This window comes from Moschus berezovskii, chromosome 6, assembly GCF_049115385.1.
Source record: "Moschus berezovskii isolate FMDL1 chromosome 6, NW_MosBer_1.0, whole genome shotgun sequence".
Taxonomy (NCBI): domain Eukaryota; kingdom Metazoa; phylum Chordata; class Mammalia; order Artiodactyla; family Moschidae; genus Moschus; species Moschus berezovskii.
In genome coordinates, this window is record NC_142465.1 from 111,482,880 (window position 1) to 111,507,545 (window position 24,666).

At 46.0% G+C, this 24,666-nt stretch overlaps 1 protein-coding gene across 12 annotated transcripts in view; it reads right to left on the bottom strand.

The window, feature by feature from the left end:
• Nucleotides 1–23,490, bottom strand: part of RAD52 (RAD52 DNA repair protein) — a 28,236-nt gene extending 4,746 nt beyond the window's left edge. Inside the window, exons 1-9 of one of the 12 annotated variants that reach the window (XM_055395286.2) lie at nt 23,218–23,482; nt 21,730–21,882; nt 7,191–7,288; nt 6,813–6,921; nt 5,822–5,923; nt 5,376–5,469; nt 5,160–5,227; nt 2,948–3,066; nt 2,200–2,275 (exon numbers count right to left, since the gene is read on the bottom strand). In XM_055395286.2, coding sequence (XP_055251261.1) covers nt 2,200–2,275; nt 2,948–3,066; nt 5,160–5,227; nt 5,376–5,469; nt 5,822–5,923; nt 6,813–6,921; nt 7,191–7,288; nt 21,730–21,744 — 681 coding nt within the window. In that variant the 5' untranslated portion in view covers nt 21,745–21,882; nt 23,218–23,482. Of the gene's footprint in view, nt 1–2,199; nt 2,276–2,947; nt 3,067–5,159; nt 5,228–5,375; nt 5,470–5,821; nt 5,924–6,812; nt 7,106–7,190; nt 7,289–7,385; nt 13,942–13,967; nt 13,990–21,729; nt 22,511–22,973; nt 23,127–23,149 lie in introns of those variants that run through there. The other 11 variants (XM_055395287.2, XM_055395290.2, XM_055395288.2 and 8 more) reach the window with 11 other exon arrangements.
• Between the last annotated feature and the right edge of the window lie 1,176 nt (nt 23,491–24,666).

A 24,666-nucleotide genomic window follows, 5' to 3' on the forward strand; every position in this document is an offset into this window, starting at 1 on the left:
TTGGAACTCACATACTGCTATGTGCCATACTGGAAAACTGGAAGTAGAACCTACTCAAACCAAGCATGTGCCCAACCCTCTGAGCTTCGCTAATAATTTCCACAGTAAATGGGTATGTGTGCACCGAGGCATGCTCAAGAATGCTAACAGCAGCCCTATTCAACCAAAAGCTACAAAAATCTCCAGCGTCTATTAAGTCAGAATGGGAAAACCAACTGTAGACTCGTGTCACAGAAAATGCCACTACATTCAACACGAATCACACACATGGAATGAAAGCCAGACACAGAACAGTTCATAATGTGAGTCCTAAAAGTAAAGAACAATCAGAACTAGCCTGTGTTGAACGTGGTTTCCTCAGCAGTGATGAGGAGGGGGGTGGCACACCCGGAGACTCCAGGAAGTGGTGACGCGCGCCCTGATTCAGGTGCTGGCTGCGTGGGTGTGTTTGCCGTCAAGTTCATCCTGCTGAACGTTTATCACATGTCCACTGTCTACATGTCTGTGTTGGACTTTAACACCACACTTTTTATAAAGCACAAACCATACAATTCCATTTATATAATATTTAAAAGCAGGAATAAACTTGACTAAAAGACTAAAAACAAATGTTACTTTAAAAAAATATATAGTCATCGTTCCCTGGCGGTTCAGTAGATAAACTATGAACTCTTGTAATGCAGGGGACACAGGTTCAATCCCTGGTCCAGGAAGACCCCACATGCTGAGCCTGTGCTCCACGAGAGAAGCCACCGCAGTGAGAAGTCTGTGTACAAAAACCACGGGGTCCCCCATTTGCCGCAACTAGAGAAATACTGAGCACAGCAACGAAGCCACAGCACAGCCAAAAGTTTAAAAAACAAACCAGTGAATGGAGTGTGGGGAGCAGAAAAGCTCGAGAGAGCCGGTTATGTCCTGTTTCCCTAATCTGAGGTGTAAACAGCTGTGTTCACTTCCAAAAACTCACCAGGCTGTGCCATTATGACTTTCGCAGCTTTCTGTGTATATGTTGTATTTCATTTAAAATAAAGTGAAAAAATACAGTCATGTCAACAAAATGGCCGACTGGGAAGCTCCAGGCCCTCCCTCACAGAGACACGAAGGTAACAGTAAACAGACTAGAATACCCCTGTGAGAGCTCCAGTGACCAGCTAAGAGGCGCCAGCACTCAGGCCAATGTGAAGCCAGAACAAAGTTACAGCAAAGGAGGTGCGATGGTCACGGCACTCGCCGCCGGCAGTGGCCTGGCACAGAGCAGAAGTGGAGTGGGCTGCCATTCATTTCTCCAGGGGATCTTCCTGACCCGGGGATCGACCTGCCCTCCTGCACTGGCAGGTGGATTCTTTACGACTATACCACCAGGGAAGCTCCTATTTGTTTCTTACTATGATTACAAAACAAAACTACAACATCCCTCATGAATACAGATGCAGGAATCCTAAACAGTATTATTAATAGCAAACTGAGTCCAATAATAGAATAAAAAGATTTTAAAAAAGGAAAGAAACCAAGTTCTGCCAGTTGACACACACTTCTATGAGGAGCAGCACAAGAAAAAGACCCCTCAAGTACAGCAGAGGGAGGCTGCCCGGGCAGGTGGAGGCTCTGCAGCCACACTCAGCAGACAACAGGGGCATTCCCGCGCCCAACCAGCCAGTTGACACACACTTCTATGAGGAGCAGCACAAGAAAAAGACCCCTCAAGTACAGCAGAGGGAGGCTGCCCGGGCAGGTGGAGGCTCTACAGCCACACTCAGCAGACAACAGGGGCATTCCCGTGCCCAACCAGCCCAGGTCATGCTGGACTCCAGACCCCACTCTCCAAAGGCAAGTGCGCAGGTCATGTGACACGCACCTACACAAACAGGAATCCAGCCCTTCCAGACACAGAACTACGGAAGAGCAGAAGGCCGGGCCAGTGAGGCTCTGAGTGTCTGTAAGAAATGGCAGTGGGCTAAGAGAGCCCTATGCTCCCATCTCTCAGACCTCTGCCGAGCACACTCCACTCTACCTTGGACTCTGCTTCATCGTCCTGGGTGGTAAATGAGCCCACTGGTCCCTGCTAGCTCTTATGTTCGATGATGGCGGAAGTGCACATTCCCGACCCTCTACAGAGCCGGCCAAGTCTTCACGTCACTTTCCATCACCACATACTCAGACACGAGGGGATCAGAGTCACCATCCCCACTTCCAACGTACCTGGCGTGGAAGCTTGTTCAGTGACCTCAGATAGTCTTTGTCCAGAATACAGTTTCCAAGTGCGTTCCCAAAACTTCTAAGGATAGAACAGAGTGGAAGCGGGTTGAGAACAGTTAACGTGTACACACCAGAGAGCAGGGTTACAGCCTCTGTTCAGGCTGCTTCTCGATGGTGTTCTGAGAAGACGGCAGTGAGCGGGACAGTAATATGTCCCTGCCCCGGAGCTCAGGGCATGAGTCAGTCATTCACAAAGCCCGCTGGTCCTTCCCGCTGCGGAACACAAGCTCCAGGGCCAAGATCCCTTCCCAGGGACTGCTGCAACCCCCCAGTGCTTGAGCACACGCACTCAGGGGCACAACCTTCACGACTAGACTTCTGTACTGAGAGGCTCAGATCCCCTACAGGCTGTGGCACTGTGAATTTTTAAAGCAAGTCTTACCTGTATTTTTTTCTGGTAATTCAATTCTCAAAGGCATCTTTAACCCCCAAAAGTAACTAATTATGTTACATGCACATAACAAAGAACCATGTAGGTGCATTACAATGAAGAAGCATCCTGTGGGCTCCTGTGGAGGGTAGGAGTGGGGAAGGCAAAGTCCAGCACAGAACAGGATCCTACCACGTATTCTCCAGAGAGGGCCTTGGAGTAAAGACGCGGCGGGAAAAGACAGCAGGAAACGGGGCTAAGGGTGGGGTGCGGCTGGGGACAGCTCTGAAAGCAGCGCTGAAATGAACGGCGCCTGCTTACCTCAGCGCCCGCTTCAGCCCATCTGTTACTGCCTCCTTCCTGGCCTTTTCCAAGGACAAGGCTTTTGACTTGAGGCCCTCGCTGACACCGTAGCCCACGTCTTCATGATACGCACCATCCTGGGGGCAGAAAAGGTGTTCAGGCCCCACCATGAGGGGTTAGAACCATCGCTACAGCTCTCGTCACCATCAAGCAGCCACGCTCAGACTGGGCGAAAGTCCTGCCGGGGCCGCCTCCTGGACTAGATCTGTGCCCACATGTGCCGGGGCTCAATGTCAGACAGTTCTCCTCTCTTCCTCTTTACATAAAAAGGCACACATCTAACACAGCCCAAGTCTTACTAAGATGCACTACCACGCAGTAGAAAAACCTTGTGGGGGATGGATAGAGAGTTTGGGATGGACATATACACACTGCTGTATTTAAAATAACCAACAAGGACATACTGTACAGCACAGGGAACTCAGCACAATATTCTGTAATAACCTAAATGGGAGAACAATTGGAAAAAGAATGGATGCATGTATAACTGAATCCCCTCTGTTGTACACCTGAAATTGACAACATTATTGGTCAACTATACTCCAATGTGAAAAAGTTAAAAAAAAAAAACCTTTGGGATACCAAGAAAAAGGAAAATTTGAAATATTATATTTAACTGATTCTAATGACTGGATAGCAAATCCTCTCACAAGTCTGGTGGAATATGTTTCTCGGCTTCCACCAAAAACAAAGGTAGGCCTGATCACGCTGTCAGCTGACAGAGAGCTGAATATAACTTCTGATGATAACACTGTGATTCTGAAATATAACTCAGAAGCAGTCAAAGAAATGAGTAACACTATAATGAAACTCTTTCCAGTCCCAGTGTATGTGAATAAGGATTTCAATTTCTGTGTGTGTGTACTCAGTCATGTCCAACTCTTTGTGACCCCATGGACTGTAGCCCACCAGGCTCCTCTGTCCGTGGGACTTCCCAGGCAAGGATACTGGAGTGGGTTGCCATTTCCTTCTCCAGGAGATCCTCCCGACCCAGGGATCGAACCTGTGTCTCTTGCGTCTCCTGCATTGGCGGGCGGGTTTCTTTTACCACTGTGCCACCTGGGAAGCCCAAGGTTTTCAGTACTATTTACAAAAATAAGTCAGAACAGAATTAATGCTAGATGTTTAGGAATTAGTAATATTAACTATAGATATATTAACAGTATAAAAAAGCTTCATCCATCAAGAAATGCATTTTCCATAAAATTTTGTAGTTTGATGTAGTTTTGCTGTCTCTTCAAAATAAACACAATTGACGCTATTATGTGTTAATAACACTTGTAATATTAACAGTAACTCAATCCAGAAGGAATATTTTAATAGCCTTAAGATCACTGGAAATTTACTCCCCCCTCCAAATTTTTACACATACACAAACATACACAGGCAGAGAACTATAATAGTTATTAATAAAAGATTTTCAATCATATAATATAAGCCAGTAGGGGACTTCCCTGGTGGCGCGGCGGATAAGAATCCGCCTGCCAATGCAGGGGACACAGGTTTGATCCCTGGTCCAGGAAGATCCCACGTGCCATAGAGCAACTAACCCTGTTCGCCCGAGCCCGAGCTCCAGAGCCCACAGCCACTACTGCTGAGCCTGTGCTCCACAACAAGAGAGGAAACTGTAGGGAGAAGCCCAAGTATGGTGACCAAGAGTAGCCCCTGCTCACGCAACCAGAGAAAAGCCCTTGCAAAGCAGTGAGGACCCAATGTAGCCAAAAAGAAACAGCATCACTGTGCATTAGTAAAAAAAAAAAGCCGATGGAGAAATGGGAGGGAAATATGTAGTCAAGAAGAAACAATGTAAAATTTCTGATGACTAAAGAGTAACCTGCTCAAAAAAAAAGTAGCTTGTATACATATTTTTTAAAATAGATGACAGCATGTCATCCTCTATGGTATTAATATTTAGAATCCATTGGTACATTTTAAAAAGATGTAGCAGATGTATTTTAGAATGTAGAATTTTACAATATGCCAAAAAATGCACCCTTGCAACTGTTTGTCTATATGGTGAAAATTCTTAGTCACTTAAAAATGTGCAGGAGAACGAGCTCCTCAAAATTCTCTTGGGCGTCTGAGTAAGGCCAAGTGAATGCATAGCCCACTCTGGCCCAGAGCCTCCGCACCCGCTCTCTCTCCCCCCGCACTTCTCCATCACCCTCACCTTCAGCTGGACTCGCACAAATGCACAGACGCCCACGTAGAACTTGCCATTGTTAAGGTCAACAAAATCTAGGGTGGGAAAGACAGCCAGGTGAGGGCGTGTTGATCCTGCCTCACCCATGTTCCTCCTGCCAGAGACAGAGCACACCCACCCGGTCCTCACCCGCAGCATGTCCGGCCAGAAGCTGGCCAATGCCAGAAAGGGACACACACTCACCCACGTTCTGCTGTGTGATGGAGTGTGCCCAGCCATTGTAGCCGAACATCTCATTGGCCAGATTAATGACCCTGTGACCCTCGATGTAACACACCTGGAAAAAATAAAGAAGAAAAAACACCTTGTTAAAATTCTTCACCATACTTAAATGTGGATCAGAATTTACTTATTCCTTACCAGCTCTTTTGTCAAAATTGCCTTAAACACTCCAGGGAAATTCCCAGTGAACTTACCTCAAGAGAACTAGGTCTGAGACTAGAGTCTCAAGGCTGTGGCTTGGGCCACTTCAGAGGACAATGAAGGATGGATGCCATCCCCTTCCAGAGATGAGAAGTGATAGTGAATGAAAGGCCTACTGAATCCATGAGGACCAGAGAGGGAGCCAGCAGGTTCATCCAACAGTCAGCATCACGGGCCCCCACCTTTCAGGCAGTAAACTCGCCTACCTTCTGGCCTCCTCCAGCCATGCGGCTACTGATGTACTCCGGGCCCAGCCTCTGCCTCAGGGCATTCTGGATGGCCTGGTGTTCTTCCACCGTGTACTGGTACTGGAACCAGAAAAGGGAAACAACCGACATTTCTGCCATCCCTACACTCAGACGAACTGAGGATCCTATGAGTTCATGTGGGTTGTCTATCGATACAAGGAATTACGACTTCACAGGCACATGTTCTAGTAACTACCAGAGCAATGACATCGGCACATGCTATACAGTCTCTGGAAAACTCCACCCTCACTCATGAAAGAATGAGAGTGAAAAAGGCAGAGTATTTAGTAGTAGTATGAAAATAACTTTGATTTCACAGGCTCTGGAAGGTCCTGTGGACCCCAGGGGTCACTGGACCACATTGTGAGAACCACTGCCTTAGATGTGACTATCGTGTTACCACAACTGTCTCCAACGCAAACTAGGAAACTAAGACTTCCTGTCTCAGAATCTCTCACGACATTTACGTAGACGTGAAAGAGGAGAAAACAGGATAGGAAGCCTTGCTTCCCCGTGCCCTCCAATTCAACCATTTCCCATCCTGCACATGGAGAACTGCACCACTATTTGGTTAGATTTCCGTCCCCCTGGTGGTTTTCCTCTGGCCCTATTAAAGTGGAACGAACACACACAGATCTCTGGTAAGACAGATGGAATGTGGGTGGACAAAGCAAGAATCTCCACAAAGCAGAGTGTCTCCATAAACCCCAGAAAATTTGGATGCCTCCAAAAAGAGAGATCCAAGTGTCACGGGGACAGAAGTGACAGGAAACACTGAGACTTTTCACAGAGTCTGCTCCACTTGGAATGTTACAGTGTATGGAAATGTAACCTATTCAAAAACAATTTACATCTAAATGTAGCCCCCAGTACTGCTAAAGCTCCAATACACCCTCAGAGCTCAACAGAGATGCCCAAATAAAGTCTCTAGATGAAAACAACAGCTTACATGGACACGATGGCACTGTACACACTGCTTCCCCAGACCGTCTTGGTTTTCACTTAACCTCATCCCTTCCAGCGGAGAAGGCAATGGCAAGCCACTCCAGTACTCTTGCCTAGAAAATCCCATGGATGGAGGAGCCTGGTGGGCTGTAGTCCGTGGGGTCGCTGACGGTCGGACATGACTGAGCGACTTCACTTTCACTTTTCACTTTCACGCATTGGAGAAGGAAATGGCAACTCACTCCAGTGTTCCTGCCTGGAGAATCCCAGGGACGGGGGACCCTGGTGGGCTTCTGTCTATGGGGTCACACAAGAGTCGGACACGACTGAAGTGAAGCAGCAGCAGCAGCATCCCTTCCAGGGAGGAGGAGGACACACTCACCTGACCAAAGCATAACACGGGGCTGCCACCAGCAGGCCGGCTGTCACGGCCTTCAAGGACTGCTTCCTCAGTCCCAGACATGCTGATTCAGGTGGACTCTAAATAAACAGAAGAGCAAAACAGAGATCTGAAAGAATGCTAATGGTGAAAGGCAAGTCTCCGCTACAATCAGATGAAGTCACTTTCTCCACGGACCTTAAACACAGGTCAGGGGCGCAGTTCCTCAGTGCCTGGCTGTTACCGAATAGGTCTCTGAATCCCTCAGGGCCTGCTTCTACCTTTCTGCTGAGTTCTGCCAGCGTGGTGCTGCTACTAAAGGTGATTTTTGCAGTAAGAATGTGTTATATGTTATAAAAACAATGTTTGCAATACATTACAAAAGCACGCTAGGGAAGAGCCAATAACCAGCTTATGACCACCAACTATATGAGCATCATGACCTTGACCTCTGTGGGGTCAAAGAGGAAACATAAGCCGCAGCAGCTGAACTGTTATGGAGACATGATGCCACGGAAGAGTCGCATGGCACAGAAAACCCTGTGTTCAGAAAGGACACAGCACTAAGCCACCCGTGGTCCCCGCAGCTTCGCTGTCTCCTGGGACCTTGCTGAGGCCCCACCCCAGACCGACTGAATCAGAAACCAGCCCACCCAGTGATTCTGACATCAGCTCCAGTCTGAGAGCCAGTGTGTTAGACTGAGCCCACACTAGTGTGCAGGCTGGTAGTGCACAGCCTTACCTCGGGAGGGTCAGCTGCTACCTGAGGCCCTGCCCCTGCCGCACACCCAGAGGATTCCAAGTGGGGCCTCAGCGGACCTGCACATGAATCTCTGCATATAAATCCTCAGATTACCTATAGAGCCACAAATCTGTGACCGTCAAGTAGTATATGATTCCACACATGGCATCACAGCACAGTGTTTAAGAGCTCACATTCCTAATGCTGACTTCTGGCTCCATCACCCACGAGGTCTTGACCAAGAGAACTATCACATAACCTCTCCAATGACATTTCATCATCTGGAAGATGGAGATAACAATAGTACCTACACTTCCTAGGGGTTCTGTGAAGATTAAGTGTGAAACTGCATAAAGCTGCATCAGTGCAACTAGAGATGATCATACTTAAGTGAAGTCAGAAAGAGAAAGATAAACACCATATGATATCACTCATATGTGGAACTTAAAATAAGACACCATTGAATCTATCTATGAAACAGAATCAGGAACACAGAGAACTGACAGGTAGTTGCCAAGGGGGAGGGGAGTGGGGGGCGAAGAGTGGGAGGCTGAGGTTAGCAGATGTAAGGTTCTCCATACAGGCTGGATAACAGCAAGGTCCTACTGTACAGCACAGAAAACTATGTTCAGTACCCTATGATAAACCAGAATGGAAAAGAATATTTTTAAAATATATATATATGTATCAGTGAATCACTTTGCAGTACAGCAGTAATTAACACAACACTAAATCCACTACACTTCAATTTTTAAAACCTGCCTTAGAAGAGTGCCTGGCACATATGAAGTATTAAATAAACGTTAACCATTGCTGAGTGCTTGTTAATTTCTTTATGTACATTATTATGAAAATGCAGAAACTATTTAAATGATCATAAAATGTTACCTTTCAGCTAAGAAATGGTAAATTTATTTACAATCTTGCACTAAAAAGAGTTGCCTAGTCAATAATTAGTGTCTAAAATTGTTAAATCAAAAAACAGTGCAGTACATTATTAGAATGTAACTGTAAATGCCAGAAAAGACAGTTAAAAAAATGAAACGTCCCTGAGGAGTGGTGCCAGTGTGACCAACAGTGCAGCAAGGCTCGTCTTTTTAAAGATAAAAAATTTAATGCTATTTCCTTTTCAAATACATACATGTGTTATTTAAACAAAAATTTAAAAAGCAGGGGTCAGCAAACTTTTGTCATAAAGGGTCAGGGAGTAAACAGGTTTGAAAGGTTATACAGTCTCTGTCACTACTTCACTTCGACACTGAAGCATGAAAGCAGTCGTTGTTGGGTCATGGTGGAGAGTTCTGACAAAACGTGGTCCGCAGGAGAAGGGAATGGCAAACCACTCCAGTATTCTTGCCTTGAGAACCCCATGAACACTACGAAATGGCAAAAAGATACGGAACTGAAAGATGAGCCTCCCAAGTCAGCAGTGTCCAATATGCTACTGGGGAAGAGTGACAACAAGGCTCCAGAAAGAATGAAGAGGCTGAGCCAAAATGGAAAGGACACCCAGTTGTGGATGTGTCTGGTGATGGAAGTAAAGTCTGACGCTGTAAAGAACAATATTGCATGGGAACCTGGAATGTTAGGTCTTTAAATCAAGGTAAACTGGACATGGTCAAACAAGATGGCAAGAGTGAACATCGACATTTTAGGAATTAGTGAACCAAAATGGACGAGAATGGGAGAATTTAATTCAGATGACCATTGGCAAGAATCCCTTAGAAGAAATGGAGTAGCCCTCACTGTCAACCAGAGTCTGAAATGCAGTACTTGGGTGCAATCTCAAAAACGACAGAATGATTTTGGTTTGTTTCCAAGGCAAAACCACTCAACATCATAGTAATCCAAGTCTATGCCCCAACCACTAATGCCAAAGAAGCTGAAGTTGAACAGTTCTATGAAGACCTACAAAACCTTCTAGAACTAACACCAAAAAGAAGATGCCCTTTTCATCATAGGGGACTGGAATGCAAAGTAGGAAGTCAAGAGATACCTGGAGTAACAGACAAGTTTGGCTTGGGAGTACAAAATGAAGCAGGGCAAAGGTTAACAGAGTTGTGTCAAGAGAACACACTGGTCAGAGCAAATGCCCTCTTCCAACAACACAAGAGAAGACTCTACACATGGACATCACAGATGATTAATACCGAAATCAGATTATATTCTTTGCAGCCAAAGATGGAGAAGCTCCATACAGTCAGCAAAAACAAGATGTGGACCTGACTGTGGTTCAAATCATCAGCTCCTTATTGCAGAATTCAGACTTAAATTGAAGAAAGTAGGGAAACCACTAGGCCATTCAGATATGACCTAAATCAAATCCCTTATGATTTACAGTGGAGGTGACAAATAGCTTCAAGGGATTCAATTTGGTAGACAGAATGCCTGAAGAACTATGGATGGAGGTTATAACACTGTACAGGAGGCAGTGACCAAAACCATCCCAAAGAAAAAGAAATGCAAGAAGACAAAGTGGTTGTCTGAGGAGGCCTTACAAATAGCTGAGAAAAGAAGAGAGGCAAAAGACAAAGGAGAAAAAGAAAGATATATCCAACTGAATGCAGAGTTCCAGAGAACAGCAAGAGAGATAAGAAAGCCTTAAGTGAACAAAGCAAAGAAATAGAGGAAAACAGTACAATGGGAAAGACTAGAATCTCTCCAAGAAAATTAGAGATTCCAAGGGAACATTTCATGCAAAGACAGGCACAATAAAGGATAGAAACTGCAAGGATCTAATAGAAGCAAAAGAGATTAAGAAGAGGTGGTAAGAATACACACAAGAACTGTATAAAAAATGGTCTTAATGACCCAGATAACCATGATGGTGTGATCACTCACCTAGAGCCAGACATCCTGGAGTGCGAAGTCAAGTGAGCCTTAGGAAGCATCACTGTGAACAAAGCTAAGGAGGTGATGGAATTCCAGTTGAGCTATTTCAAATCCTAAAAGATGATGCTGTGAAAGTGCTGCACTCAATATGCCAACAAACTTGGAAAACTTGGCAGTGGCCACAGGACTGGGAAAGATCAGTTCGCATTCCAATCCCAAAGAAAGGTAATGCCAAAGAATGTTCAAACTACTGCACAACTGCATTCATTTCACAAGCTAGCAAGGTAATGCTCAAAATTCTCCAAGCCAGGCTTCAACAATATGTGAACTGAGAACTTCCACATGTACAAGCTGGATTTAGAAAATGCAGAGGAACCAGAGATAAAATTGCCAACATCCACTGGATCATATAAAAAGCAAGGAAATTCCAGAACAACTACTTCTGCTTCATTGACTACACTAAAACCTTTACTATGTGTATCACAACAAACTGGAAAATTCTTCAAGACATGGGAATACCTGACCACCTTACCTGCCTCCTGAGAAACCTGTATGCAGGTCAAGAAACAACAGTTAGAACCAGATATGAACAACAGACTGGTTCCAAATTTGGGAAAAGAGTACGTCAAGGCTGTATATTGTCACCCTGCTTATTTAACTTATATGCAGAGTACATCATGCGAAATGCTGGGCTGGATGACTCACAAGCTGGAATCAAGATTCCTGGGGCAAATATCAACAACCTCAGATACGGAGATGATACCACTTTAATGGCAGAAAGTGAAGAGGAACTAAAGAGCTTCTTGATGAAGGTGAAAGAGGAGAGTGAAAAAACTGGCTTAAAACTCAACATTCCCTGAAGAAGGAAATGGCAACCTACTCCAGTATTCTTGCCTGGAACCTTTCCATGGACAGAGGAGCCTGGTGACCTACAGTCACTGGGGTCGCAAGAGTCAGACATAACTTAGCAACTAAACCACTATAAAAAATTGATCAGTGCTGCCATAAGCTGGGGCAGGAGGTGCAACAGGGAAAATGGGGAGTAACTGCTACTGGATACAGGGTTACTTTTCAGGGTGATGAAAACGTTCTAAAATCAATGATGGTGATAGTTCCACAACTGTGCAAATATAAAAGCTATTGAATTATATATTTAAAGTGGGTGAATTGTATGGGTGAACTTCAATAAAGCTATTTAAAAAAAACAAAATGCTCAACATTCAAAAAACAAATCATGGCATCTGGTCCCATCACTTCATGGCAAATAGATGGGGAAACAATGGTAACAGTGACAGACTTTTATTTTCCTGGGCTCCAAAAACACTAGGACAGTGACTGTAGCCATGAAGTTAAAAGATGCTTGCTCCTTGGAAGGAAAGCTATGACAAACCTAGAGAGCACATTAAAAAGGAGAGGCATCACCTTGCCAACAAAGGTCCATATAATCAAAGCTATGGTTTTTCCAGTAGTCATATATGGATGTGAGAGTCGAATCACAAAGAATGCTGAGCACTGAAGAACTGATGCTTTCGAACTCTGGTGTTGGAGAAGATCATTGAGAGTCCCTTGGACTGCAAGAAAATCCAACCAGTCAATCTTAAAGGATTTTCATCCTGAATATTCACTGGAAGGCCTGATGCTGACGCTGCAGTCCTCTGGACACCTGATGTGGAGAGCCGACTCACTGGAAAAGACCCTGATGCTGGGAAAGATTGAAGGCAGGAGAATGAGATGACAGAGGATGAGACGGTTGGATGGCATCATTGACTCAATGGACAAGAGTCTGAGCAAGTTCCAGGAGATGGACAGGGAAGCCTGGTGTGCTGCAGGGCATGGGGTTGCAAAGAGTCGGACACGACTTAAGTGAGTGAACAAAAAGCCGCCACTGCTGCTAAGTCACTTCAGTCGTGTCTGACTCTGTGCGACCCCATAGACGGCAGCCCACAGGCTCCGCCGTCCCTGGGATTCTCCAGGCAAGAACACTGGAGTGTGTTGCCATTTTCTTCTCCAATGCATGAGAGTGAAAAGTGAAAGTGAAGTTACTCAGTCATGTCTGACTCTTAACAACCCCATGGCCTGCAGCCCATTAGGCTCCTCTGTCCATGGGATTTTCCAGGCAAGAGTACTGGAGTGGGGTGCCATAGCCTTCTCCCAAAAAGCCACTAACAATATGTAAATGAATGAGTGTGGTTGTGTCCCAATAAAACTTTATTACACAAGTGAACTTGTTTACAAAACAGAAACAGCTTCACATCACAGACTTTTAGAACAACCATATGGTTGGGGTAGAAGGGTGGAGGAAAGGGATAGATTGGGAGTGACATGTACACGCTGCTACACTGACAGGTATCTATTAAAACAGAAAACCAACAAGGACCAGTTACTGTACAGCACAGGGAATGTTGCTCAATGTTCTGTAATAACCTAAATGGTAAAAGAATTTGAAAAATAACAAATACATGTATAACTGAATCTCTTTGTTGTCCACCTACAACTAACACAATATTGTAAATCAACTATGCTCCAATATAAACAATGAAAACCAAAAAGAAAGAAACAAAAACTTTACCACAAAAGAGGTGGCAGCTGTGGTCCACAGGTCACAGTGTGCCATCCCCGGTGGTAAAGCAAGCTATGAGGGTCACAGTCCAATGTGGTTCAGGACTGAGCTCCAAGGACTTAAACAGGACACTTAACCTCTCTGGGCCCCAATTTTCTCATCTGCAAAAGGGAATATTAATAAGACCACCCTCAAAAATGTACCCTATTAAATGATGTGGCAATAACAGCATAATCATAATCCTACCAGACTTTTTGCAGAAATTGCTAGGATGATGATTCAAACAAAATGAAAAAGATCTAAACTAACCAAATCAAATTTGAAAACCAATGAAGTTGTTAACCTACACTGCATGACTTCAAGACTTACTATAATTAAAACACTGTGGGGGTTGGTGGGGAGCTTCCCTACTAGCTCAGTGGTAAAGAATCTGCCTGCCAATACAGGAGATACGGGTTCAATCCCTGATCTGGGAAGATCCCACATGCCATAGAGTAACTAAGCCTGTGGCCCACAACTATTGAGCCTGTGCTGTAGAGCCTGGGAGCCGCAACTACTGAAGTCCACATGTGCTAGGCCTATGCTCCCCGACAAGAGAAGCCACCACGATGAGAAGCCTGTGTGCTCAGAGAGCAGCCCCACTCACCACAACTAGAGAAAGGCTCTGGCGGCAGTGAAGACCAGCACAGCCAAAAATAGGTAACAATGTAAAAAACAAAACCAACAAAAAAACAGTGGTGAGGACTGGAACACTGGATCAGAAAAGAGGGTCCAGAAATCAACCATCATCCGAAATCCAGCAAAGGCACCAGTGCAGTACAATGGTATTTTCAACAAGCAGTGCTGGAACAACTGGAGATCTGTATGGGAAGAACATTTAATATTTTTCACAAAATAACTTTTACACCATTCACAGAAGCTGGAGATGAATTTTAGCCTAGACATAAAAGCTAAAACTAAAACTTCTACAAGAAAATATCTTCACAACCTGGAGGTAGCCAAGATTTCTTACTTACAACCTAGGAACCAATAATTATTAAAGGAAAAAAAAAGACAAATATGACTACATCAAAATGTAAAACTACTTTATCAAAACAACTCTAAGAAAATGAATGGGCAATCGCAAAGACTGATATCCAGGATATAAAAAGGATACATAAAGAACTCCTACAACTCAAAAATAAAAAGACAACCCAGTTTTAATTTAAGATTTGCGTAAACCTTTTGCCCAGGCACTCCACAAAAGAAGATATAAAACGTCAATAAACACAGGAGAAAGTGCTCAGCATTGTTAGTAATCAAAGACTAAAATTAAAACCAACCATAATAACACACCACTTTTCACCCACCACTGAATGGCTAAAAATGAAGGCTGACAACACCAAAAGTTGGCAAGGATGTGAAGCAGCCAGAATGCTCATGCACTGCTGACAGCTGTAAACAGGGTACTCTTCACGGAGAAAGTGTGGCTTGAAGATGAAGCCAAGCATCCCAGAGGGCAGAGCAGCAGGCAACAAAGGACTAGTCCCAGCCCCTGAACCCCAGTAGTTCTTTACATGCCATGCATATCAGCGCTTTGTCAAACAGGTGTGAGACCCTGTTCATTTGTAGAGTTACCTTAAATGAGAAGTTTTCACTTTTGATGTTACCCAGCCTATTCTTTTTTAAGAGGTTGTTGCTTTCTGAGTCTAACCTTTGCACCCCTCCAGATCATGAAGCTATTTTTTTAATGTTTTCTCCTAGACACTTTGTAGTTTTATAATAAAACCTGATAATTTCTCTAGAAATTAAACATGAATTTGCCATATGACCCAAGAATTTTCTTCTGATAGGTATTTCCCCAAAGAAAACCATATGACCAAAAAAAAAAAAAAAAAGGCTCTGGGGGCTGGTGGGTAAGAGCCTGAACTAGGTACAGTGGTTTTAAGCAAGAAATTGATGAATTCAAGTGATATTAAGAAGAAAAGGAGTACATCGAGGCTGTATACTGTCATTCTCCTTATTTAACTTCTATGCAGAGTACATCATGCGAAATGCCGGGCTGGATGAAGCACAAGCTGGAATCAAGATTGCCAGGAGAAATATCAACCACCTCAGATATGCAGATGACACTACCCTTATGGCAGAAAGTGAAGAGGAACTAAGTGCCTCCTGATGAAAGTGAAAGAGGAGAGTGAAAAAGCTGGCTTAGAACTCAACATTCAAAAATCAAAGATCATGGCATCCAGTCCCATCACTTCATGGCAGACAGATGGGGGAAACAATGGAAACAGTGACAGACTTTATTTTCTTGGGCTCCAACATCACTGCAGATGGTGACTGCAGCCATGAAATTAATAGACGCTTGCTCCTTGGACGAAAAGCTACGACCAATCTAGACAGTATATTAAAAAGCAGAGACATTACTTTGCCAACAAAAGTCCATCTAGTCAAAGCTATGGTTTTTCCAGTGGTCATGTATGGATGTGAGAGTTGGACTATAAAGAAAGCTGAGTGCCAAAGAATTGATGCTTTTGACTGTGGTGTTGAAGACTCTGGAGAGTCCCTTGGACTGCAAGGAAATTCAACCAGTCCATCCTAAAGAAAATCAGTCCTGAATATTCATTGGAAGGACTGATGCTGAAGCTCTAATACTTTGGCCACCTGATGTGAAGAACTGTCTCATTAGAAAAGACCCTGATGCAGGCGAAGATTGAAGGCAGGAGGAGAAGGGGTCGACAGAGAATGAGATGGTTGGATGGCATCACTGACTTGATGGACATGAGTTTGAGCAAGCTCCAGGAGCTGGTGATAGACAGGGAAGCCTGGCGTGCTGCAGTCCATGGGGTCACAGAGTCAGACTGAGTGACTTAACTAAGAATAAGAAGGTAAGTAAGACTGCCCCCAATGCCCTTATTCTTATCTAGTTCCTTATCACCTAAAAGCAATTCTAATTAACGGTAGAGGGAGGAAGAAAGGTGAGAAGGAGACATGCCACATAAGGATGGCTTTCTCTTTTGTCCGGGCTTTCAAGGTGGCTCAGTCGTGAAGAATCCACCTACCAATGCAGGAGACACAGGAGATGCAGGTTCGATCCCTGGGTCGGAAAGATGCCCTGAAGAAGGAAATGACAACCCACTCCAGTACTCTTGACTGGGAAATCCCATGGACAGAGAAGCCTGGCAGGCTACAATGCATGGAGTCACAAAGAGCTGGACACGACTGAGTGACTGAACCCACTCTTTTGTCTGACCTCTTCTCATCTTTATTAAAGACAAGACAGGGCATTACTGAAACAGAGCAGGACCCGATGGTCCTTGCTCCCCACCATGTCCTCTGCCTGACTTTTGTCTGTGGAAAACTTTAGTCAAAAACTAAACTTAGTCAGAAAAGTGAAAAATGAGGAAACAAAGGAAAACAGTCAAAGGAGACTAAGTAATAATAATGTAGTCATGAAGCAGAGTCAAGGACCTTTAGTTCTTTCAAGGGCTGTAGATATTATTCTGAGCCATAGCCTATGAGCTGTCTTACAGATATGAAAACACCAGGTGGAGAAGTTAACTACATGATGACCAGACTGTACCCACGATATGAGCTGCCACAATTCCAAGAACTGACCGCAGAGAAATGGGAACAAATGGATCCTGGAACTGTACCTAAAACAATCAAGATGATGCTGGTCAGACCACTGATGACCCACTGGAGGTGACTGTCAGAGCGGACTGTGCTGTTTCTACATGTAGGCCCCCCCCCAACTCTGTCTATAAAAGCTCTCACCCGCTACCTGTGTGCCGGGGGAGGGGGGGACGGCCTTCAGACAGATGTCCTCCACTGCCCGCCACATCTGCCGGCCTCTGAAATAAAGCAAACTTTCCACCAAACCTGGCTGTTTATTGAACTTGTGAGTGGTGAGCAGCCAAACCCCACCTTCACACCCGTTCAGTAACAGACCTTGGTGCACAGTTCGGGGCTGGCTCCAGCTGGCTCCTGTGCTTTCATAGCACCGGGCTCTCCTGGGTCTTCCAGGGGAGAGCTGTGGCCATGACGGTGAATCCACCTGCTCGTGGTGAGCAAGCCCAAGTAGGGCATTTGGGGGGTGTTCCCAGCAGCTCTCAGAACCTTTTGCTTTGAGGATCCTCCCTGTTTCTCCCCTGCTCAGCACTGGCTGCCAACATACGCTCTTCCTTGGTGGGATAAAAACTTACATTTGGGACAAGCTGATGAGCTCTAAGACCGGGGAAGTCCACCGGTGTGCACACGGGCAATCTTCCCATTTGTGAGTGCTAGTAACTCAGACGGAAAAGCGTCTGCCTGCAATGCAGGAGACCCAGGTTCCATCCCTGGGTCGGGAAGATCCTCTGGAGAAGAAAATGGCAACTCACTCCAGTATTCTTGCCTGGAGCATCCCATGGACAGAGGAGCCTGGCAGGCTATAGTCCATGGGGCTGCAGAGCCGGACAATGGGCATCCTTGACAATCGGGTCTGATGTCCAACTTCGAGGACTGTTTGTTCTGGGAAGTGTTTGTTTGTGACTCCGTACTGGTCACCCTCAAAGAGGGTTTATGACAGATCTGTCAATTGGTGTGTGTGTGTATTCCACCTGTGTGACTGGTATTCTTGCTGCCTTATGTAAAATGGAAATTCAGGTTCAATTCATTAAGAAAAATTTTAGCTGGAAAATTATGACTAAAGAAAGATGATTTTTATTTTTGGACCATATATGGCAACAGTATTCTTTAGACTCCAGAGAAGACTGTTTAAAACGGAACTCTTAAAATTCAAAAAAGCCAGTTCTCTTTACATATACAGTTAGGAAAAGCTAGCTTGATAAAATGCTTTTTTCAGACCCTGAGGAAACAAAAATAAGCCTAGGGGAAAACTTGAGGTTAACACTTTTCATGTCCCTGAAATACAAACATAGTCCATGTCGCTTGGAACTCCAGCCTTGGATTAATTGTGAAACTTCAAGCTAAGAAAAAAGGAAAAAAACCTTTTAAAATTGAGTATCTAAATTTGGCCATTCTATTATCCATAAACTGGTAAGATTAATTGCAATGCCTAATTCATAAAATGTAAAAGGATGAAACAATGAGACCTCTGTTTGAATGTGTGCATGTCTCAGTATGTGTTTTTGTCTTTGGATGATATTGCTGAGGTTAATTTGTAAAGAAGCTCTACTTAATTGGTTCAAAAAAATATGTGTGCTTACAAATCAAACAAATCTAAATTTACTTACTTTTGTCTTCTTATAAAACCAAGAGGAAAACTAAAGATGTTTGTGTTTATTAAACATACATGTACTATTAAAAAAATTATGCTATTAAAAGTGTATGTTTTTTGAGGTTATGGAGTATGTTCTTAAGTTGGCCGATCAGAAAATGCTGGTATAACATTTCAATTACCTGTTTCTTGGTTTTGTTATGGTTTCAAGGGTTAAAAACTGTGATGTGTAAAAATAATAAGGAAAGCATTTTGGTATGTAAAAACAAGTAAGTCAACATGCTGTTGGCAAAAAAAAAGGTATACAAAAATAAAAATATTTTTATTGAAAAAAATGATGGTAATAATTTTGTCCTACAGCTGTTTCTGGATGGGGAAAATATAGGACTAATTTATTCAAATCCAAAAAATGATAAAAGGTTTATTAAAAATTTTTTTGAAAAAAATTTATGTTGTCAAGATTAAGATTAGACTAAATTTAATTAGGTACATAAATTTTGCTATTAACAGTAAACTGATACAAGACTAACTTTCCTTTTCTTCACCTCTGTTAAAAAAGCAAAGTTCTCCTGCAATATTGATCTGATTTTGGTAACAGAGACACTCAATAGAAAGTAATTGCTTTGTTTCTAATGATACTTTTGACCCTAATGTTCAGGATGGAAAAACTGTCTAGTAATGTTGTCACAAAATCACTGTAGATGGTGACCACAGCCATGAAATTAAAAGATGCTTGCTCCTTGGAAGAAAAGTTATGACCAACCAAGACAGATTAAAAAGCAGAGACACTATTTTACCAACAAAGGTCTGTCTAGTCAAAGCTGTGGTTTTTCCAGTAGTCATGTATGGATGTGAGAGTTGGACTATAAAGAAAGCTAAGCGCCAAAGAATTGATGCTTTTGAACTGCAGTGTTGGAGAAGACTCTTGAGAGTACCCTGGACTGCAAAGGAGATACAACCAGTCCATCCTAAAGGAAATCAATCCTGAATATTCATTGGAAGGACTGAATGCTGAAGCTGAAACTCCAATACTTTGTCCACCTGATGCAAAGAGCTGACTCATTTGAAAAGACCCTGATGCTGGGAAAGACTGAAGACGGGAGAAGAAGGGGACGACAGAGGATGAGATGGTTGGATGGTATCATGGACTCAATGGACATGAGTTTGAGCAAGCTCCGGGAGTTGGTGATGGACAGGGAAGCCTGGCGTGCTGCAGTCCATGGGGTCGCAAAGAGTCGGACATGACTGAGTGACTGAACTGAATGTTGTCACAGGGTATGGAGTGTAGGACTGCTGGCTTTAAGTTTAATGCTTAAAGGGGGCAGGGGATTTCCCCCCACCCATGTCCTCTGCTTGCTTTTTGTCTGTGGAAAATTTCAAAACATTTTGAAAACAGTTGAAGGAGACTAAATAATAATGTAGCATGAAGCATAGTCAAGGACCTTTAGTTTTTTCTCAAGGACTATAGGTAATACTTTGAACCATATCCTGTGAGCTGTCTTACAGATACTAAAACACCAGGTGGAGAAGTTAACTACTTGATGACCAGACTGAACCCGAGACTTAAGCTGCCACAATTCTGAGAACTAACTGCAAAGAAATGGGAACAATGCACCCTAGAGCTGAAGATTAATTGTTCCTAAAACCAAGATGATGCTAGGAAGACCAGTGATGACCAATTTGAAAATGACTAAGAGATGACTGTGCCGTTTCTGCATGCAGCCGGCACCCCCGCCACACCCTCCAGCTCTAGCCATGAAAGATCTCATCCCTTGCTTGTGGGGGCGAGGGGTGCAGAGTCAGTCTTTGGACAGATGTCCACCACACTCCCCCTCAGTTGCTGGCATCTGAAACAAAGCAAACTTGCCTTTCCACCAACCTGGCCTGTTTATTGGCTTTTGAGTGGTGAGCAGATGGACCTCCCGTCACACACACCCTTCTGGTAACATTATGATGAATAAGCCACCTTTAAAAGCCTAAAACTTTAGTTTGTAAACATGGGAGAGCAGTGGAAATTTTAAGTTGAGAATTATACAATATTTTCACCTGGAAATGTTCCTTGTCAGCAGTGAATAACTGCAGGAGAGCACAGTTGGGAGTCTACATTACAACAGTCAGCAGAGGAAACAACAGAGGCTCGATCAAAGTGACAGCCACAGACGACAAGCATGGACTCTGTATCCGCATCACTGAGGCAGAGCTGACCAAGCTCAATGATCAGTGAAGTGCTAACTATGAGGATAAAGACCAGCAAGCCTAGATACCAAAACTCTTTATTTTATTCTCATTTATGTACATGCTGCTCGCATGCTTGTAAAACTTTTTTTAAATTTAGCAAGAGGAGAAAAAGCATTACTTAAGAATAAAAAAGATATCAAAACGTCCTCTCTTCCTTGAAACCTGACACACTTCACTACACTCTAAACAGAATTAATCCTAAATTCCCATAGCATTTAGACAGACATCACAGCACATGGTTTCCCAGGTAGCTCAGCGATAAAGAACTGGCCTGCCAAATGCAGGAGATGCAAGACACATGGGTTCCATCCTTGGGTCAGCAAGATCCCCTGGAGGAGGAAATAGCACCCCACTCCAGTATTCTTGCTGGAGAATCCCATGGAAAGAAGGCCTGGCGGCCCACAGAGTCAGACAAGACTGAGCACACAGCACAGGTAACACTATAATCCATTCTACTGCTGAGAACACAAGGGCCGTATACTAACTACTGACTGGACCTCTAGGACTTAGCATACATAGTTCCTACCCAACCTGTAGAATAAAGAGAAGGGTGGCTTTATTTTAGCTCTTCTCCACTTCAAAACTGCCAGGGCTTTATTAAAAATGAATAAATACCATGCGTGGAAAAATGTTAGAAGTCAAAGAAATGGAATACATATCCCCACAAAGCTTTCTGAGTAAATGAACTGGTCAACACAGTCCACTCTCACTGTTGCTGGTGATCTGTTCTACAGGTACTCTGCGCACTGACTGATCCAAGACCCAGCCACTGCTCCTGTAGAAACACGGCTAGGTCCCCAACAGCGCAAGCCTCCAGTTGCTTCATTTCCATCAGTCAGTACAAGCCTTGCTCTGCATGTTTCAATTAAAGGCACCCTATATAAGTAAGACACAGTGCTGATTGCTTAACACTGAACTCACAGTGGACACCACCAAACACTGAACTCACAGTGGACACCACCAAACTCACCTGAACAAAGCTCATCAGAAAGAAGCGTGCCTTTCTGCATCAACAAGTTTGGAGGACCTTCTAGACACGGATGGACTTGGGAGGGCGTTAAACTAAGTGAAGTAAGTCAGAGGGAGAACGATGAACACCGTGTGATGTCACTCACAGGTGGAACTGAAACAACACAACAAACTAGTCAACAAAAGAGAAGGAGACTCACTAGTGAACTCAGTGGTGGTACCAGTGGGGGAGGGAAGGAGGAAGGGGCAGGGCAGGGGTAGTGGGAAAAAGAGGGTTGTTACACAACCTTTTGCGCACGATCTCGAGTGAGCAAAACTGGAAAATTGTAAAGAATTACAGAATTTAAAGAATCTTTCCATCAATTTTTTTAAAATATGCTAAAGAAACAGTGGAATCATGAATAAAAACTTAAACTGTGGCACTGAAGGACAACGAGGCCGCTGGTTTACAGTCTGAAACAAGCAGGCAGAGGTGCGGCCTTCCGGACTTCGGCAGGGACAGCGCGAGGGTCACCCAGCACACCGGCCAGGCGCCCCGAGTACTGGTTCTCTTCGGGGACCGGTCCGTGCACACACAAAACACCGAAAACGCGCTAGGTCTGCTCGGAGATGAGCCCCCCACTCCCCGGCTCTGCTACATCATCCGTCCGCTCATGTCCAGCCCCCCCGGTGCCCATCACTGGACGGCCGACCTGGCGGCGTCTCCAGCGAGCCCCGCACACGAACGCTGCTCTGCCCGTGACCGCCAAGGGTCCAGGAGTGCTGTACTGAGAACAGAAAACTGTACAAACCTTCCCGAAACAACCAGACCCGAGGCCGCCGAAACGCCTGAGCCGGGCCCGGAGCTCCAGGTTGGGGGAGAATTTAGATTTCAGAGGTTTGTGCCTCGGTCTGTGAGTCCCCGGGAAGAACAGACCTCAAACGGACTCGGAGACCAGAAAGCGCAAAAACCCAAACGCCCATCAGTTAACGAAGAAAGCAAGGGTCCCCCTCGACGAAACGCCGCCCAGCGGCCGTGGACCGAGGAGCGCCGACCCGGGCCGGACCAGGTGAGCCGCGTCCGCTATCGAGCTCGCCGGGCTCTGGGCGACCGACACGCTCCGCACCAGCGGCGACTGCGGCCCGGCCCGGCCCGGCGAACGCGCCGAAGCCCCGCAGCCGGTCTCTTCAGACCGAGGGATTCCACCGTGTGTGGATTCCGGCTCGGGTGTTTGAAAGCGCCACACGGGCTGACTACGCGCTGACCTGTCAAACTCCGCCGAAACGCCAAGGCTTTCCCGGCCGCAGCCGCTCCCGCCTGGGGCCCGTCGGCGGATCGGCCCTCGGTCCCCGCCCCGGGCATCACTGATCCCGCGGCCCCCTGCCCTGGCCGCCCGCCCGCTAGCCCGCCCGGCCAGGCGCCCTCACGGCTTATCACACACCGCTGGGCGCGGGACCGCTAAGCCGGGACCCGCGAGGCGAACTCCCTTCCCGCGGCAACTCCACTTACGCGCCTCAGCCGCGCAGAGCGGACAGAGCTCTGTGCGGACCCAACACGCAGAAACTCCCTGCGGCACGGCCGCCTGGAGAACCCTGGGAAGAAGGTCTGGGCGAGACCGCGCGGGCGGAGGGAGCCTGAACGTGCGGAGGGCACTACGCACGGCCGCGCAGAGGACTCTGGGAAGAAGGTCTGGGCGAGACCACACCAGCGGAGGCGGTCTGAACGTGAGGAAAGGAACTAGGCACGACCCGCAGAGGACCCTGAGGAGGTCAAGAAGAGGCCACGCGGGCGGAGGGGGCCTGAACGCGCCGAAAGGCGATAGGCACGGCGGCGCAGAGGATCCTGGGAAGAAGGTCTGGCAGAAAACGCGCCAGTGGGGGCAGGCTCAACACGCAGAAGGGCGCTTGAACGGCCGCGTAGAGGACCCTGGGAAGAAAGTTTCGGAGACACCGCAACGGACGAGGAGGCCTGAAGGGCACGCAGAGGACCATGGGGAGAAGGTCTGGACGACAACGCCCCGGGGCGGGGCGGCCCGAACCCGATCCTGCTTAGGATGGCTGAGCAGAGGGCCGTGGGAATGGAGTAGGTCCAACTGAACTCGCGCCGGACCACCGTGGGGCATAGGAAGAGGAGCCGCAGGTCAAGTCAGCAAATGGGAGCGGAGCCATCTGTTGAGAGCCGTCAAGCAAGGTGGTAGTGCGATCCGGTCCTCCGGGCCTGCCGCTCGGCTCCCGCTTGCCCTGCGCCGCCGTGTCCTCTGCTGCCCCCTGGCGCCCCGCGAGCTCGCGGCACCGCCCTCTGCGCCCTAAGCCCAGTAAGGACTGCGCGGTTGCTTGGCGCCACCGGTACAGCCAGGCTGCTGTGGTCGTCAGAGCCCGGCAGGGATTGCAGGGGGACGGACCCTCCGGAACACGCCCTCTGCCGCTGGGTCCCCAGGCCAACAGACTGGTTTCAAATTGGGAAAGGAGTACATCAAGGCTGTATACTATCACCCTGCTTATTTAACTTATATGCAGAGTACATCATGCGAAATGCCAGGCTGGATGAAGCACAAGCTGGAATCAAGATTACCGGGAGAAATATCAGTAACCTCAGATACGCAGATGACACCACCCTTATGGCAGAATGACTTCCCTGGTGACTCAGACGGTAAAAGCGTCTGCCTACAATGCTGGATACCTGGGTTCGATCCCTGTGTCGGAAAAATCCCCTGGAGAAGGAAATGGCAACCCACTCCAGTACTCATGCCTGGAAAATGCCATGGACGGAGAAGCCTGGTAGGCTACTATCCATGGGGTCGCAAAGAGTCAGACACGACTGAGCGACTTCACTTCTTTCCTTCCTTCCTCTGCAGAAAGCAAAGAGGAACTGAAGCGCCTCTTCATGAAAGTGAAAGAGGAGAGTGGAAAAGCTGGCTTAAAACTCAACATTCAGAAAACGAAGATAATGGCATCCGAT